Source organism: Colobus angolensis, unplaced genomic scaffold (genome assembly GCF_000951035.1).
Source record: "Colobus angolensis palliatus isolate OR3802 unplaced genomic scaffold, Cang.pa_1.0 Scaffold601, whole genome shotgun sequence".
Lineage (NCBI taxonomy): Eukaryota > Metazoa > Chordata > Mammalia > Primates > Cercopithecidae > Colobus > Colobus angolensis.
The window spans coordinates 470629-486766 of NW_012119611.1; the positions used below are offsets into that span (position 1 = coordinate 470629).

At 42.1% G+C, this 16138-nt stretch overlaps 2 protein-coding genes across 2 annotated transcripts in view; one reads left to right on the forward strand and one right to left on the reverse strand.

Moving 5' to 3' along the window:
• The window catches only part of F8 (coagulation factor VIII, procoagulant component), a 200315-nt gene that overhangs the window by 168430 nt on the left and 15747 nt on the right, over positions 1 to 16138 (forward strand). The window contains exons 23-25 of the mRNA XM_011963208.1: positions 1471 to 1615; positions 2814 to 2962; positions 3941 to 4117. Of these exons, the coding sequence (XP_011818598.1) occupies positions 1471 to 1615; positions 2814 to 2962; positions 3941 to 4117 (471 nt within the window). The remainder of the gene's footprint in view (positions 1 to 1470; positions 1616 to 2813; positions 2963 to 3940; positions 4118 to 16138) is intronic.
• On the reverse strand, positions 11016 to 14816 carry LOC105527022 (histone acetyltransferase KAT6B-like). Its single transcript, XM_011963206.1, is given in 6 exon segments — positions 11016 to 13184; positions 13186 to 13227; positions 13230 to 13581; positions 13583 to 13896; positions 13899 to 13967; positions 13970 to 14816. Coding segments are annotated over 6 exon segments (2544 nt in total). The 5' UTR covers position 14816; the 3' UTR covers positions 11016 to 12263.

Sequence of the window (16138 nt, forward strand, 5' to 3'; positions counted from 1 at the left end):
TATTGAGAGTGTTTAGCATGAAGAGGTACTGAATTTTATCGAAGGCCTTTTCTGCATCTATTGAGATAATCATGTGGTTTTTGTCTTTGGTTCTCTTTATATGCTGGATTATGTTTATTGATTTGCATATGTTGAACCAGCCTTGCATCCCAGGGATGAAGCCAACTTGATCATGGAGGATAAGCTTTTTGATGTGCTGCTGAATTCAGTTAGCCAGTATTTTATTGAGGATTTTCGCACTGATGTTCATCAGGGATATTGGCCTGAAATTTTCTTTTTTTGTTGTGTCTCTGCCAGGTTTTGGTATCAGGATTATGCTGGCCTCATAAAATGAGTTAGGGAGGATTCCCTCTTTTTCTATTGTTTGGAATAGTTTCAGAAGGAATGGTACCAGCTCCTCTTTGTACCTCTGGTAGAATTCAGCTGTGAATCTGTCTGGTCCTGGACTTTTTTTTTGGTTTGTAGACTATTAATTACTGCCTCAATTTCAGAACTTGTTATAGGTCTATTCAGTGATTTGACTTCTTCCTGGCTCAGACTTGGGAGAGTGTATGTGTCCAGGAATTTATCTATTTCTTCTAGATTTTCTAGTTTATTTTCATAGATGTGTTTATAGTATTCTCTGATGGTAGTTTGTATTTCTGTGGGATCAGTGGTGATATCACCAATATCATTTTTTATTGCATCTACTTGATCCTTCTCTCTTTTCTTCTTTATTAGTCTGGCTAGCGGTCTATCTATTTTGTTGAAGAAATTCCCATTTAAAAAGGGTTATATCTCTGATTAGTGCCACAACATGATGAACTTTGAAAATATGCTAAGTGAAGGCCAGGCGCGGTGGCTCACGCCTGTAATCCCAGCACTTTGGGAGGCCAAGGTGGGCAGATCACGATCCTGGATTCATTGATTTTTTGAAGAGTTTTTTGTGTCTCTATCTCTTTCAGTTCTGCTCTGATCTTAGTTATTTCATGTCTTCTGCTAGCTTTTGAATTTGTTTGCTGCTGCTTCTCTAATTCTTTAATTTTGATGTTAGGGTGTCAGTTTTCAATCTTTCCTGCTTTCTCTTGTAGGCATTTAGTGCTATGAATTTCCCTCTAAACACTGGTTTAAATGTGTCCCAGAGATTCTGGTACATTGTGTCTTCGTTCTCATTGGTTTCAAAGAACATCTTTACGTCTGCCTTCATTTCATTATTTACCTGGTAGTCATTCAGGAGCAAGTTGTTCAGTTTGCAGTAGAAAATGACTTCACTTGCCCCAGACCTAATAATTTCCCTTATTCCCACTTCTTCTTGGTGCTTTCCTCCTTTGTGTCTACCATCGTAACATTCACCTAACCATAGTTGTCTTATGTAGATGTTGGATGCTGTTGAGAAATGCACAAGCAAATTAGAAGGAAGATGTGATTGACAAAAATTGCTTTTTACTGTGTATTCACTTTCCATGTATTTGTGCTAATCTCTCCATACAGGTCTTCTTTGGCAATGTGGATTCATCTGGGATAAAACACAATATTTTTAACCCTCCAATTATTGCTCGATACATCCGTTTGCACCCAACTCATTATAGCATTCGCAGCACTCTTCGCATGGAGTTGATGGGCTGTGATTTAAATAGTAAGTGCCAAGTCATCCCATATCCTTCTTCCCTCGACTATGGGTAGGGCGACTAACTCTTCTAGTTATCCTGAGACTGGGGGAGGGTTCCCGGTATCAAGACACAAAATTGTCAGTGCTAAAACCAGCGCAGTCCTGGGCAAACCCAGAAATACCATTCAACTCAGCAACCCCATCACTGGGTGTATATTCAAAGGAATATAAATCATTCTGTCATAAAGACACATGCATACATATGTTCATTTCCGCACGATTCACAATAGCAAAGGCATGGAATCAACCTAAATGCCCATCAACAACAGACTAGATAAAGAAAATGTGGTACATACATACCATGGAATACTATGCAGCCATAAAAAAGAATGAGTTCATGTCCTTTTCAGCAACATAGATGCAGCTAGAGGCTATTATCATAAATGAACTAATGCAAGAACAGAAAACCAAATATCACCTGTTCTCATAAGTGGGAGCTAAACATTAAATGCACATGGACACAATGATGGAAACTCAGGAGGGGAGAGGTTGGGAGGGGGGTGTGAGTTTGAAGGTTACGTATTGGGTACTACACTTACTACCTGGGTGAGGGGATCATTCATACACCAAGCCTCAGTGACATGCAATTTACCCATGCAACAAACCTACCCATGTACCCCAGAACCTAAAATAAAAGTAGAAGAAAAGAAACAAGGAAAATTAAAGAGTGACACAAAGTGGGAAGAGCTGGCCAGAAAACAGATAACAATAACAGAATTGGCCGGGCGTGGTGGCTCACACCTGTAATCCCAGCACTTTGGGAGGCCAAGGTGGGCAGATCACGAGGTCAGGAGATCAAGACCATCCTGGCTAACACGGTGAAACCCCATCTGTACTAAAAATACAAAAAAATTAGCCAGTCATGGTGGCGTACGCCTGTAGTCCCAGCTACTCCAGAGGCTGAGGCAAGAGAATCACTTGAACCTGGGAGGTGGAGGTTGCAGTGAGCCGAGATCATGCCACTGCACTCCAGCCTGGGTGACAAAGCGAGACTCCATCTCAAAAAACAAAACAAAACAAAAAAACCAATAACAGAATCTATGCAAAAGTTAACACCTGAGAAGTGATATTATGATGACAGTAGCCCTAGAATATCAGTGGAGGCTGCTCAGTATAACTGAGGCTGAAGCATGTCCTTGTGATAACCTTCTTTCTTTTCTTTGAGGTTGCAGCATGCCGTTGGGAATGGAGAGTAAAGCAATAACAGATGCACAGATTACTGCTTCATCCTACTTCACCAATATGTTTGCCACCTGGTCTCCTTCAAAAGCTCGACTTAACCTCCAAGGAAGGAGTAATGCCTGGAGACCTCAGGTAAGAGGCAACAGATTTACTCTTTAACTGACTCAAAGCAGTGGTTGGGAAAAAAATGGGGGAAGGCCTTGACTGTTTCTTCCAAGGTATTTCTGTCAACTGTTAGTTCTAAAAAGAGTGTCAAGGAAGTTTGATTATGGGCTAATATCTGTCAAAGAATTGTAGAAGCTAAAGTCCATTTTACATATAAATATCAACAATTAGCTTTCTTTCCAGGTTTCTCATTACATCAATGGAAAGTAAACATTTACTGTGTATCTTAGTATCCCCAGGATGAGCCTAGGGATACAAAGGTGAATTGTGAAAAATTTTGGCCCTGAAGTTGCTTAGAGTTGAATAAGAGAGACTGATTAGCCAAAAGAAAGTAGAGGCCTGGCGCGGTGGCTCATGCCTGTAATCCCAGCACTTTGGGAGGCTGAGGCGGGCTGATCACAAGGTCAGGAGTTCGAGACCAGTCTTTTGCTGAGGCAGGATAATCACATGAACCTGGGAGGCGGACGTTGCAGTGAGATAACACTATTATACTCTGGCCCAGGCGACCGTGCCTGACTCCGTCTCAAAAAAAAAAAAAGAAAGAAAGAAAGAGTGAGGCTGGGCACAGTGGCTCACGCCTGTAATCCTAGCACTTTGGGAGGCCTAGGTGGCAGATCACCTGAAGTCAGGAGTTCAAGACCAGCCTGGCCAACCTGGTGAAACCTCATCTCTACTAAAAATAGAAAATTATCCAGGTATGCTGGTGGGTACCTGTAACCACAGCTACTCGGGAGGCTGAGGCAGGAGAATCACTTGAACTTGGGAGGCAGAGGTTCAGTGAGCTGAGATCGTGCCATTGCACTTCCGCCCAGGTGATAAAGCGAGACTCCATCTCCAAAAAAGAAAGTAGAGTAAGAAATGCTGTGGTATGGTTAAGAGGGATTTGGGAATTTCCGGGAGTAAATGGTTACCAAGAGGCTACTAATCCAACTCTATTGCCCTCAGGTGAATAATCCAAAAGAGTGGCTGCAAGTGGACTTCCAGAAGACAATGAAAGTCACAGGAATAACTACTCAGGGAGTAAAATCTCTACTTACCAGCATGTATGTGAAGGAGTTCCTCATCTCCAGCAGTCAAGATGGCCATCACTGGACTCTCTTTTTTCAGAATGGCAAAGTAAAGGTATGCTGGTCTCCTTGGAAAGAAAGAAAAAAAAAAAACCACCTCTCCTAGAGGTTAACGTAACATAATAAGGTTGATATATGACCAAACTTTCAGGGCAACATTTATTAAGTACCTAAGGTAGCAGGACATTGTAAAAGGCATTCTGAGAGAACACAGTGACTTTAAGAAAAAGGTAAAGTACCAAGAAAAGGGCAGAGTAGATCCAAGAGTTGATTCTTCTCATCAGCACCTTGATTCCCAAGCCTTTTTGACCTTTAACTTCAGCGGTCCAGGAAGTCTTCATTCTTAATCTGGGTTTACTGGATAATTCAACAAATTGTGCCGATGAAAAGACATGACATAAACTCTTATCATCCCATGAGTAATGGGGGAAAGAATAGTTCCTCTCTTTGGTATTTTCTATATTCTTTGTTCATTAAGAGTTAACCATGATGTGGTCCTTACCAATCTCTCTAATACGGTCTCTTGCCACTTGGCTCTTTAAGCTCCATCCATACTAAGAAATTCTCAGGTCACTAAACACAGCACATTGTATCTCGTATCAGGTTTTTAAATAGATACTATTTCTTCTACCTGGAACATTTTTCTAGCTGCGCACTACTGCCACTTTCACCTGACTCATTCTTTAAGTCTCAGATAAACATCATGTTCAAGAAGAATTCCCTTATCCATCAATGCTGGATTAAAGACTACACCAAACTGGCAGTTTGGTGAACTAAAGTCTAGACATTGGATATTCTAGAAGAAATTCCCATTTAAAAAAGGTTATATCTCTTGATTACTACCACAACATGATGAACTTTGAAAATATGCTAAGCGAAGGCCAGGCACGGTGGCTCATGCCTGTAATCCCAGCACTTTGGGAGGCCGAGGAGGGTGGATCACGAGGTCAGGAGATCGAGACCATCCTGGCTAACACAGTAAAACCCCGTCTCTTCTAAAAATACAAAAAATTAGCCGAGCATGATGGCGGGCACCTGTAGTCCCAGGTACTCAGGAGGCTGAGGCAGGAGAATGGCGTGAACCCAGGAGGTGGAGCTTGCAGTGAGCTGCAATTGTGCCACTGCACTCCAACCTGGGCCACAGAGTGAAACTCAATCTAAAAAAAAAAAAAGAAAATACGCTAAGTGAATAGGCCAGACATAAAAGGATATAGATAGTGTATGATTCTACTTATATGAGTGTGTTAGTCAGGGATATCCAAAGAAACAGAACCAACAGGAGATTCTGTCTGTCTGTCTGCCTTCTCTCTCTGGATGAGCTAAATAAACTGTTTTAGTTCAAGACTAAAAGCAGGAAAAAGCAGATGTTCCAGTCCAAAGGCAGTCAGGCAGCAAGAACACTTTCTTACTTGGGGAAGACTCAGCCTTTTGGTTCTATTCAGGCCTTCAACTAATTGGATGATGCCTGTCCACATTAGGGAGGGCAATCTGCTTTACTCAGTCTACTGACTTCAGTGTTAATCTAATTCAAAAACACCCTCAGAGAAATACCCAGAATAATGTTTGAGTAAATATCTGGGCACCTTATGACCAAGTAAAGTAGATAAATAAAATTAACCATCACAAGTCCACCCCTTGTCAATGTAGCACCCACCATACACATCTCCTTTATCTCTAAATAGAGACAGAAATGAGGTCCTAATTCCACCTAACATGATATGACAAAACTTGACTGGTATTGATAACTACCTTCTTCTACTACCCATTCTGTGTTGACTTTGCCTTCAGCAAGCATCTCAGCTGATTGTGGTTCTTTACCTGATGAGGTGACCCGAACCTTTATTCCTGAAGAGCCTGGGCCATTAGTAGTCCTGCATGGATTGGGTAGCTGTAGTTTCCCATTGACCAGAATCATAGGGTGTGGTAACAGTAAGAGACACTCTAAGGGATCTGTTATATTCCAGACACACTCTCCCATACCTCCATTGTGAAGTAGTAGTCCAGTTTCCTTCCAGGAAGGACAAAAGGCTGCCCCTTCCATGATTAACATATTCTAGTGTAATCAGCCTGCTGCCAGATAGCTGGCTGATCATCCTGGGAAATATTGCCATACTGGGGACTCTGTGTTCGTCTCTACTGCTATCAGATTGGGCCCTTAGCAGTGGCCACAGACAGGTCAGCCTTGTTGAATGCAAGTCCATGTTGCTGAACCCATGCATAACCTCTATCCCTGCCACCATGGCTACTTTGTTCATGAGCCCATCAGGCAGTGACATAGGTGGCTGAGTAAAGAGGATTACTGGTATCCACAGAACAGGTTATCATATCTACTTTTTTTTTTTTTTTGAGATGGAGTCTTGCTCTGTCACCCAGGCTGGAGTGCAGTGGCACGATTTCGGCTCACTGCAACCTCTGCCTCCCGGGTTCAAGCATTTCTCGTGCCTCAGCCTCCCAAGTAGCTGGGACTATAGGTGCACATCACCACACCTGGCTAATTTTTGTATTTTTAGTAGAGACAGGGTTTCACCATGTTGGCCAGGCTGATCTTGAACTCCTGACCTCAGAGGATCCTCCTGCCTTTGCCTCCCAAAATGCTGGGATTACAGGTGTGAGCCACTGCACCTGGCTCATCATATTTACTTGATTACTGAAATCCTTATCTGCTGAGGTCGCCCTTTGTTGAACACTCACATGGGACATAAATATCTTCACATCCTTCGCCCATTCAGAGAGATCTATCCACATACCTCTTCCCCAAACTTCTTTGTCACCTGTTTTCTGATCATGTTCCCTCCAAGTCCATATCTGGACAAAGCACTGACTACAGCCCATAATTTGACATATAATTGCACACCTGGCCATTTCTTCTTCTAAGCAAAGTCCACAACCAGGTACACTGCCTAAAATTCTGCCCACTGTCCTTCATAGGTATCTCAGATAGGGACTATCCACTTTTGTGTAGTACCTGCATATCATGCAAAACCATTGGTAAACCAGGTCCAAGACTCCTCCTCCTCTGTAAACTGATCACAGGGAACTCCCAATGAGGCCATATAAGTGCAGGCTAGGAGAGAGAAGGCAGGGTAGCAGAAACAGGCACCATGGATATTTGGGCTACTTCTTAATGTAATTTACATGTGCCTTCAGGACCTGCTCAGACCTAACCATGTATATACCACTTCCATTTGATGATGGAGTGCCATTATTCATACCCAACTTTATGACTTGGTGGGTCAGATAACACCTAGTTCATGATGGGCAGTTCAGGTCACATGGCAACTTGGTGGTCTGTGGCTAAGCATTCAGTATCTACTAAGGCCCAGTAGTAGGCCAAGAGCTACTCACAAAAGGAGAATAGTTATTCACAGAGGATTACAGGACGATTTCTCACTATAACAGCCCCTGCTCCATAAGTCAGGGAACCAATGTGAAGATCCTGCTAGCTGCTCAATATATCTGTTCCAATTACACATTCCAGGACTGGGGAAATAACCACAAGATAGGCTCACAGATCCTCTGCATCCACTTTGAGATGGACTTGAGCTAAAATTCCATTGATCATTTGACCCTCCATAAGCCCATACTCTGACTAGTGGACCACAGTGACATTTTGGGTCTCCAGAAATTAGTGCCAGTTCAGAGCCATTGTCCAGTAGTCCCTGAAAGGTCTGATTAAGTATTTTTCTTCAATGCACAGTTATTCTGATAGAAAGGCCATATGTTCCTTTGGGGAAGGCTGAGAGAAAGTAACAGTACTCTTGGCAGTGCACCAGAGTCCTTCCTCAAGGAGACTGAGCCTCCCCTTCATTCAAGTAGTGTTGGGTCTGTAAATTTGCTGAAGTCTGGGAATTGATTGAGAGACCATGACTCTGTTTTTATTATTCAGGTTAGACTTTTGTTCACTTGAGCTAGAACTTTTCCGCTTATACAGATCAAGTATTTGGTAGGCATTCTATCTATATCTCATCTAGGAACACTATAATCTACTAGCCAACACCATAGTCATACTATTCTAATTGCTGTTTTGACTCTGCTGTCCCTTATGGTAACCACACTTACCTTGCCTTTGGCAGTTGAGTACTGCCCCTTTTCCCCTACCACCCCAGGATCCAATTATTCCCATCGTATTTAGGTTTTCTAATTCAGTGAATGCAGGTTCCGCTGTAAGGTGTCACCTACAGAGAAGAGTGATCACAGAGCCCTTCAAGGATGCTGAGGTTCCCCTGACAAATTTATTTCTCAAAGTAATGGTGAGATCTGTGTCTTCTGAACTCTCCCAGTGTTGGTGAGTAGGTCTTAAATGACAAATTAACTCAAGCATTTCAATCTCCTTTCTTCTACGTTAAACCAGGGCAAGTCTGAAATTTCTAGTTTGCTCACTGTGGGCCATCTTTTGATCTGTGTTTCAGTCAACCAATTAAACCGTTAGAGGCCTTCCTAATTCCCTGAGATGCAACATTAAATCCAGAATGTCTGCTTAGAGGGCCCATGTCAATAAATTTGGCCTAATCCAACTTTATGTGCCTTCCACTATTATCTCACATCCTTAGTACCCATTCCTATACATATCCTCTGGATTCCTGTTTGTGTAAATTAGAAAACTCAAGTCATTCTTTTGGAGTGTAGTACATCTTGTCATGGGTCACCTTCATACTTCACCTTGCCTGCTGGGACTTGAGTGTAGTTATAGATCTAATAACAAAGAGGGGTGGTAGGGTGGGTCCTGAAGGCAATCAGCATTATCTTGCATGGCAGTTGCCTCAAGGGAGGCCATTACAGTTTCCACAGGCAGTGCAGGGTTAATCCACTTAGACTGGAGTGGAGACACTGCCACCACAGGGATGGAGAGACAACTTTCACTGGCAAAGAAGACTCATCAATATTTAGGAGCTCAATGTCCCCAGCTTAATCAGGGTCTTCCACACATACCTAATCCAACTTATAGTGCCCCATTCTTTCCCAATCAATGCCCTTGCTTTAACAGTAGAAACCCTGCAAAGCTGGAAGTTTGACTTGCTTTTTAATTCAGTTAGTCACGGGATGAGATTTGGCATTTGATTTTCAGCAATCTCAGCTCTGTGGCTACAGTAGATAAGGGTCTCCTTCAGGGCATACATAGAATCTGTCAGGTCATTTATGCAGCTCTTGAGCTGGGAATTCAAATTTCTCAGCTCCTCCTTTTATCACTTTTTCCAGCAACATTAGCAGCAACCGACTAATTTCATCATATTCATTAGTTTGATAAATATGTTCATAAATGTCAATATACATAGTCACCAAGACCCTTGCTTCTTATAAGTAGTTGATTAGGAGTATCCAATGGAGATATTTTGCATATACATATATTTTGAGATGGAGTATCACTCTGTCGCCCACGCCAGAGTGCAGTGGCATGATCTCAGCTCACTGCAACCTCCGTCTACCAGGTTCAAGGGATTCTCATGCCTCAGCCTCCCGAGTAGCTGGGATTACAGGTACCTGCCTAATTTTTGTGTTTTTAGTAGAGACAGGGTTTTGTCATGGTGGCCAAGCTGGTCTCGAACTCCTGACCTCAGGTGATCCATCCGCCTCGGCCTCCCAAAGTGCTGGGATTACAGGCGTGAGCCACTGCGCCCAGCCTGGCCTGCATATTTCTATTACCAGATCATGCCATGGACAATTTTTACTACTGAAAAGAGTCAGTAGTGTCTTTAAATTTCATCAGATTACAGAACCAATTCCAGAAATCCAATAACAAATGTATAAAATTTATCCTTGAAGGTGGTGTGAAAATCTGTATTAGTCATGGTTCCCAAAGAAACAGAACCAAGAGGAGACACACACGCGCACACACACGCACACACACACACGCACATATACTTATAAGGAATTAGCTCATGTGATTATGGAGTCTGATAAGTCTCAAGATCTGCAGGATGAGTTGGCAACCTAGAGACCCCTGAGAGTTCAAAGACCAGCAGGCTGCAGACCTAGAAAGAATTAAAATGTTTTAGTTTGAGGCCAAAGGCAGAAAAAAAAAAACAAAACCGAAGTCCTAGTTTAAAGGTAGTCAAATAGAAGGAACTGTCTCTTACTAAGAGGACAGTCAGCCGTTTTGTTATATTTAGGCCTTCAACTGATTGGATAAGTTCCACCTACACTGGGGAGGACAATCTGCTTTACTTAGTCTATCAACTCAAATGTTAATCCCACAAAACACTCTCACAGACACACATAAAATAAAGTTTAATCAAATATATGGGCACCCCATGACCCAGTCAAGTTGACACATAAAATTAACCACCATAATGAGGTATCTAGAGTAGGTAAATTCATAAAGAAAGTAGAAAAGAAGTTACCAGGGGCTTGGAATGGGGAGGAAATGGAGAGTTATTTTCAATAAGTACAGAGTTTCTGTTTGCGTGATGAAAAAGTTCTGGAAATGGATAGTGGTAATGGGTGCACAATATTGTGAATATACTTCATACCACTAAATTGCACACTTAAAATGATTAAAATGGTAAATTTTATGTATATTGTACAACAATAAAAAAGGCTATATTACTGACAATACATTGTTGTATTTGGCAAAGAAAGGGGAATCTCCAGCCCCCTCATCAACAAAAACCCCCACAAACTTCCATTTTAAAATAATGAGCTGAAATCATAGCAGAGAGAGGTGAATAATGAGCAAATGTAAAAAGGAAGACCTTTCATCAGAGAAAATGCCCACATTAATTTTTTTTTCCATTATAAATTAATTTATTAAATAGGTATTTGGTATATGTGATGGTTTTATTAGATATTACTCTTATTTATTGCCAATCCCTCCCCCAAAGTCAAAACAAATCAGAAAATCCCATAACTCCAATTTACACTAAATAATTTATTTTCCCAAAATGTGTATGTGTTCTGAGGGTTAGGGTTCCATTGGTCATTCTCTATCAATCATAATATGACAGGACACAAGAGGCTAAAAATGGCTCATCATAATTTATTTTATGTTAAAATGTACAGCTTTTTTTTGTTTGTTTTTTGTTTTTTTGAAGTGACTGACTAAAAAGAGAACAGATAAATACAAGAGTGTCGCTGGATCCTATTTTATACAAGGATTACGCCTCTCCTGCTTGGCCCTTACTGTCACCCTGTACAGGTACAAAGACTACAAAAAAGGAAGCAATATAAACAGACACAAATAACTTTTTTGCTTTTTTACATGCGATTTGTAAGCTTAGTTTGAGCTATTCACAAGCTACTTTTCTATTTTTCCTTAAAAAATAACTCCAATATTTTATAAAGATAGAAAAATCCACAGATGGAATGAAAATGTAAAGTTAGAGGCATTTCCATAAAATAGCAACTTTACACCAAATTCACTATTTTTTTTTAAATCCTGCCAAGTATTTGGACATACATGAAATGTTTCAAAACCTGACAGATAAACACTGAGATATGCTTCATTCAATAAACAGAAGTCTGCATTTATAAAACAGAAAGCTGCCTTTTTTCCCCAAAGAAATCTGTCACCAAAATGGAAAAGGGTCTCAACTTTACACCAAACATTTAGCAATAAAACCCTTTTGACTAACCAAATGGGAATAGCTTTTATAGCTCTTTACAGTTTTATAATTAACAAAAATATAGTTTTTTTTAAAACCCTCAAATTAGGGCACCCTAATCAAGGCAAAAAACTTAAGAAATGGCTTACTGTTAGCACAACACTTGTACAGTACTACAAAATGCACTGTCACTAACAAAGACATTAGCGGCATGCTGAAGTGTCACCTTAAACAAAATATACAATAACTGAAATGCTAAAGGCATTTACATGGAGTGGACAGGGAAGGAAAAAAAAAAGCTCTAGGTTCAATATTAAAACAGATAATTTGGGGGGCTCGATATCCACATTGTTTAACAGAAGCAGGCACAACAAGTGGCTGCCTCCATATTGTAGTCCAAAGAGAGGCCTTCCTTTGCAGAGAATTTTATATAAAAGTAACAGAAATGAAGATACCAAAAAAAAAAAGGAAAAGGAAAAAAAGAAAAACAACTTGTATAAGGCTTTCTGCTGCATACAGTTTTTTTTTTTTTAAATAAATGGTGCCAACAAATGTTTTTGCATTCACACCAATTGCTGGTTTTGAAATCGTACTCTTCAAAGGTATTTGTGCAGATCAATCCAATAGTGATACCCCGTAGGTGTTGTGGACTGCCCACGTTGTCTACCTTCTCATGTAGGAGCCATTGAGAAACTGTTTGGACATGCCTGTGTTCATGTAGCCGTGATGTCCAGGGGCCGTGTACATCATGTTACCGTGGGGTGGGGTCTGCATTGGCTGCTGGGCATATGGCTGGGTGCCCATCATGCCCATCTGCATCTGCATAGGGTATTGGGGCGTTTGATTCATACAGCCATGATTGCTGTGGTAGCCACTGTTCATCATTGGCTGGGACATGCTGTACCCATTCATGGCGTTGAGAGTGTTCATGTTCATGTTCACAGAGTTGACATTGTAGGCTGGGGCTGGCATCAGGTTCACACTCATGTTCATGCCTCTTTGCATCGTTAAAGTCCGTGCAGGACCCTGCATGGCTACAGTCTGGGAGCGCCCATAGATTTGTGACTGATGGGTGGCAGCGGCTGGTGACAGAGACGCTGACTTGGTTCTCATGGAGACGTGGCCCTTGGTGGCAATCTGGGTTTGCAGTCTTTGGCTGTGAGAGATGCCAATATTTGATGCAGCCATGTTTCGTTGCAAAAGAGGCGGCGGCAGATTCATTGGAGGAGAAGTCAGGTTGGGGGGTGGGGTCATGGTAGCTTGTGCTTGGGGTCCCCCAGGGACGGAGTGTGGAGACTGAGAAAGCTGAACAAGCCCTGTGTTACTTAATGGTGTGGACAAAGAGGCACTGTTTGCATAGGAAGTCACAGCAGCGGAATGGCTGTAAGGCAATGAATGATCAATAAGTGTATTAGTTAACTGCTGCAGTTTGGCAAGGCTGAAGGTGGCTGACACCTGTGGGTAATACCCAGCCCCAAAATCACTCTGACCCATTCGCTCGTATAAGCCAATGTTGGCGTTGCCCGTCTCGGGGATTTCAGCCAGCTGCATGGGTGGGGTGAAGTTAGCAGCCATGCTGCACTGGAGCCAGCTGCTGGCTGCTGCTCGGAGGCCTCTCCACCACACAACACAGCCTTGAGGAGACTTGACGCTGCAGCTCGGAGAGGAGCTGATGCTGGTTTGCTGCAGCATGCTGCAGCTCCCGCTGATGTTGGACATCTGCTGGGTGACAGCACAGCTGCTCTGTGTCAGACTGCTGGAGGTGAGGCTGCTATAGGAGCAGCTGTTCTGTGAAGAGCCATTTCCACAGATGCTGCCTCCCATAGTAGAATCGTAGCTGCTTGGGTTTTCGTAGTTCTCAGTTGTGCTCTCGATACTGCCCAGGTCGCTAAATCCACTGTCTACGACTTGCTGTGAATGATCTGAAACTGATGGGACATCCATCATGGGACTGGTTTCCATGTTCTGCAGAGATGGCACTTTGATCTGGGCTGATTTGGGCATAGCTGTTTTCCAAAGCAGGGACACTTGGGCTATTAACAGAACATATGGACTGGCCAGGATGGGAGTGGACGGATGAAACCGGGCTACTGTGGTCTGACTGTTGGCAATCGTCCAGAGTGGTGGCAATCTGTGGACTCTGGTCTGCACGGGTGTAGTTCTGTAGGCTTCTACAGGCCTCTTGAGTCTCGGCACAATCCTGAAAGGTGTCGTCCTGTTCACTGCTCTCCTGGGTCAAAGACTGAACTGCCTGGACGGTCTCAGAGTCGACTTCCATGGTTGCTGGGTTTCCCTCTCTTTGAACTCTGTATCGACTTCTTTGCTGTTCTTTTGGTCCTGCTTCTGTGCCTGTTCTCCTGGGGGTGGGGTGGCTCCTCGTCAGATTCGGGTACGGCTTCAGGGTCCCCAGCAAGCTCCTTGGGCTCACTGTTACAAGAGGCTGTCAGGTCGACGCCACAGTCCATTAAGACCTCTGGGTTCGAGTGACTAGGCTGCACATTAAGGTCTAAAAAAGCCTCCTGGTTTTCCAGTACTTCTTTGAAGCTTTCTCTGGGCAGCAGCAGCTCTTCCTTCTCCACTTCGGCAGACTCCATGTGGCTGTCATCCTCGTCATCGGCATCATGGTCCTCGTTGTGAGATGGCTCTTCGTCCTCTTCCTCCTCCTCTTCATGATCATCCAAACGTGCAGAGTCTTCTTTTTCCGTGGAGATTTCTGGTTCCTCTTTTTCTTGGCTTTTAGCACCATCTGGATCTTTTTCTACATTTCCTCCTTCTTCTTCTTCTTCCTCTTCCTCTTCTTCCTCTTCTTCCTCCTCTTCCTCCTCTTCTTCCTCAGGTTTGATGAGATCATCATCTGGTTTTTCACCTGGTGATGTATTTGGACTTACAGGGGTACATGTTTCTTGCCTTCTGTTTTCCTCTTGAGGCAGCAGGGCTTCCCCAGCTTCCTTGACCTCCTCCTCAATCCTGATGGGAGTGGGGCTGCGTTTTCCTTCTGAAGTCTCCTTCTGTTCTTCCACTGTTACCTGCTCATCAGGCTCCATGGGTGTTTCTGGTGGGGTGTACAAATTCAGTTTAAATCCGGTCTTCCTCTCTTTGTTTTGCCTCCACTTAGACAGACCACGCTTTGTTCCTTTTGGCCATGCTTGTTTGCACTTTAGAGGTTCGGGATTGTCTTTACTGCCTTCTTTCAAGTTACTCGAATCATCATTCATATTGTCTTAGTGAAGAGACAAAAAGGGGAAGGAAGAAAAACAGTCTTAGAAAGCATAACCATGGGCAACTTGAATTCATTCCTATAAATTAATGAGCAAACACTGCTTTCAATTTGGCATGTTAAGAGTTGATGGTAAAGACATAATCAAGGCTAATGTGTAATAATATTGTGGTATAAACCAACTAAATAACCTAGGCCTGGGAAAGTAACATATTGGGAACACATGGATATAGGCAATGCTAATGTGCTTATTTGAGTTTAATGAACAAGACATTCTCTGATGCAAAAACCTAGAGTTCCACAGTGTAAAAAAAAAATCAATTAGAACATTTACAAATTAGGACATACAGGGGAAAGGAATTACTGCTAGCTTATATACAAATCATTACTGTCCTCGAAAAATGACTAGAAGCCTTAACTCTCATATCTGCCTAGAGAAAGAAACCTCTGTGGACATTCACAGGATGGAAATGATCTGGGATGACATGATTTATTTACTTCGATTTGAATGTTCCCTCTGGCATAAAAATAAGCTGTGTGCCTCTGAAACAAATCAGTAAACAACTAAATACCCAAAACAAATGCACTTGTCATCATCATTTTTAGGATCATCATTTTTGCACGATACAAACTACAATGTAATTACTAGCAAATTCCTGAACATTTAAAATACAGGTATTCTTTTTATCACTAATTCTGTCCACACTGAATTCTGGATCAGCATGTTGCTGATGTAAGGTTTGAATATTAAAGACAATCAGAAACAAACCATAATTGTGAAGTTCATTTCAGTTCAGGTGACCTTATTTTTACTGAAACTATATGCACGTGTGAATATAGATGTAAATATGTACATATTTATATAAGCAGATGGATAACTACATACATATTAATAAATATATGTATAAAGCACCCAAGTATTCTTACGATCTTTAGATTACACTAATCTTCTAGAATCAGTGGTCAATTTAAAGGAAAAGCTTTATATAGAACAACAGTTTTATCAGAAACTCTTTTTTGGAGAATAAAAATAAGATCCCACAATCATCATAAAACAGATATCCCTTCTGCCAGAAGAGAGTGAGTTCTAGTCTAACCGGTGAATAGCAGAGTAAGCACTGTCTGATTTAGGTAATAAAAGGATTACAGAAAAACTTACCTGCAAGTATGACATTCAAACTGACCAGCTGAAAAGAACACATATATGATGCAGAATGGTTCCTTGAGAAGTGCCGAGTACCGTGCCCAAGTTAAGAGTCATCTCAGGACATTTCTATTCACAATGGCAGGTAATAGCCATGCCAGTGCCCCCGGATTCCAC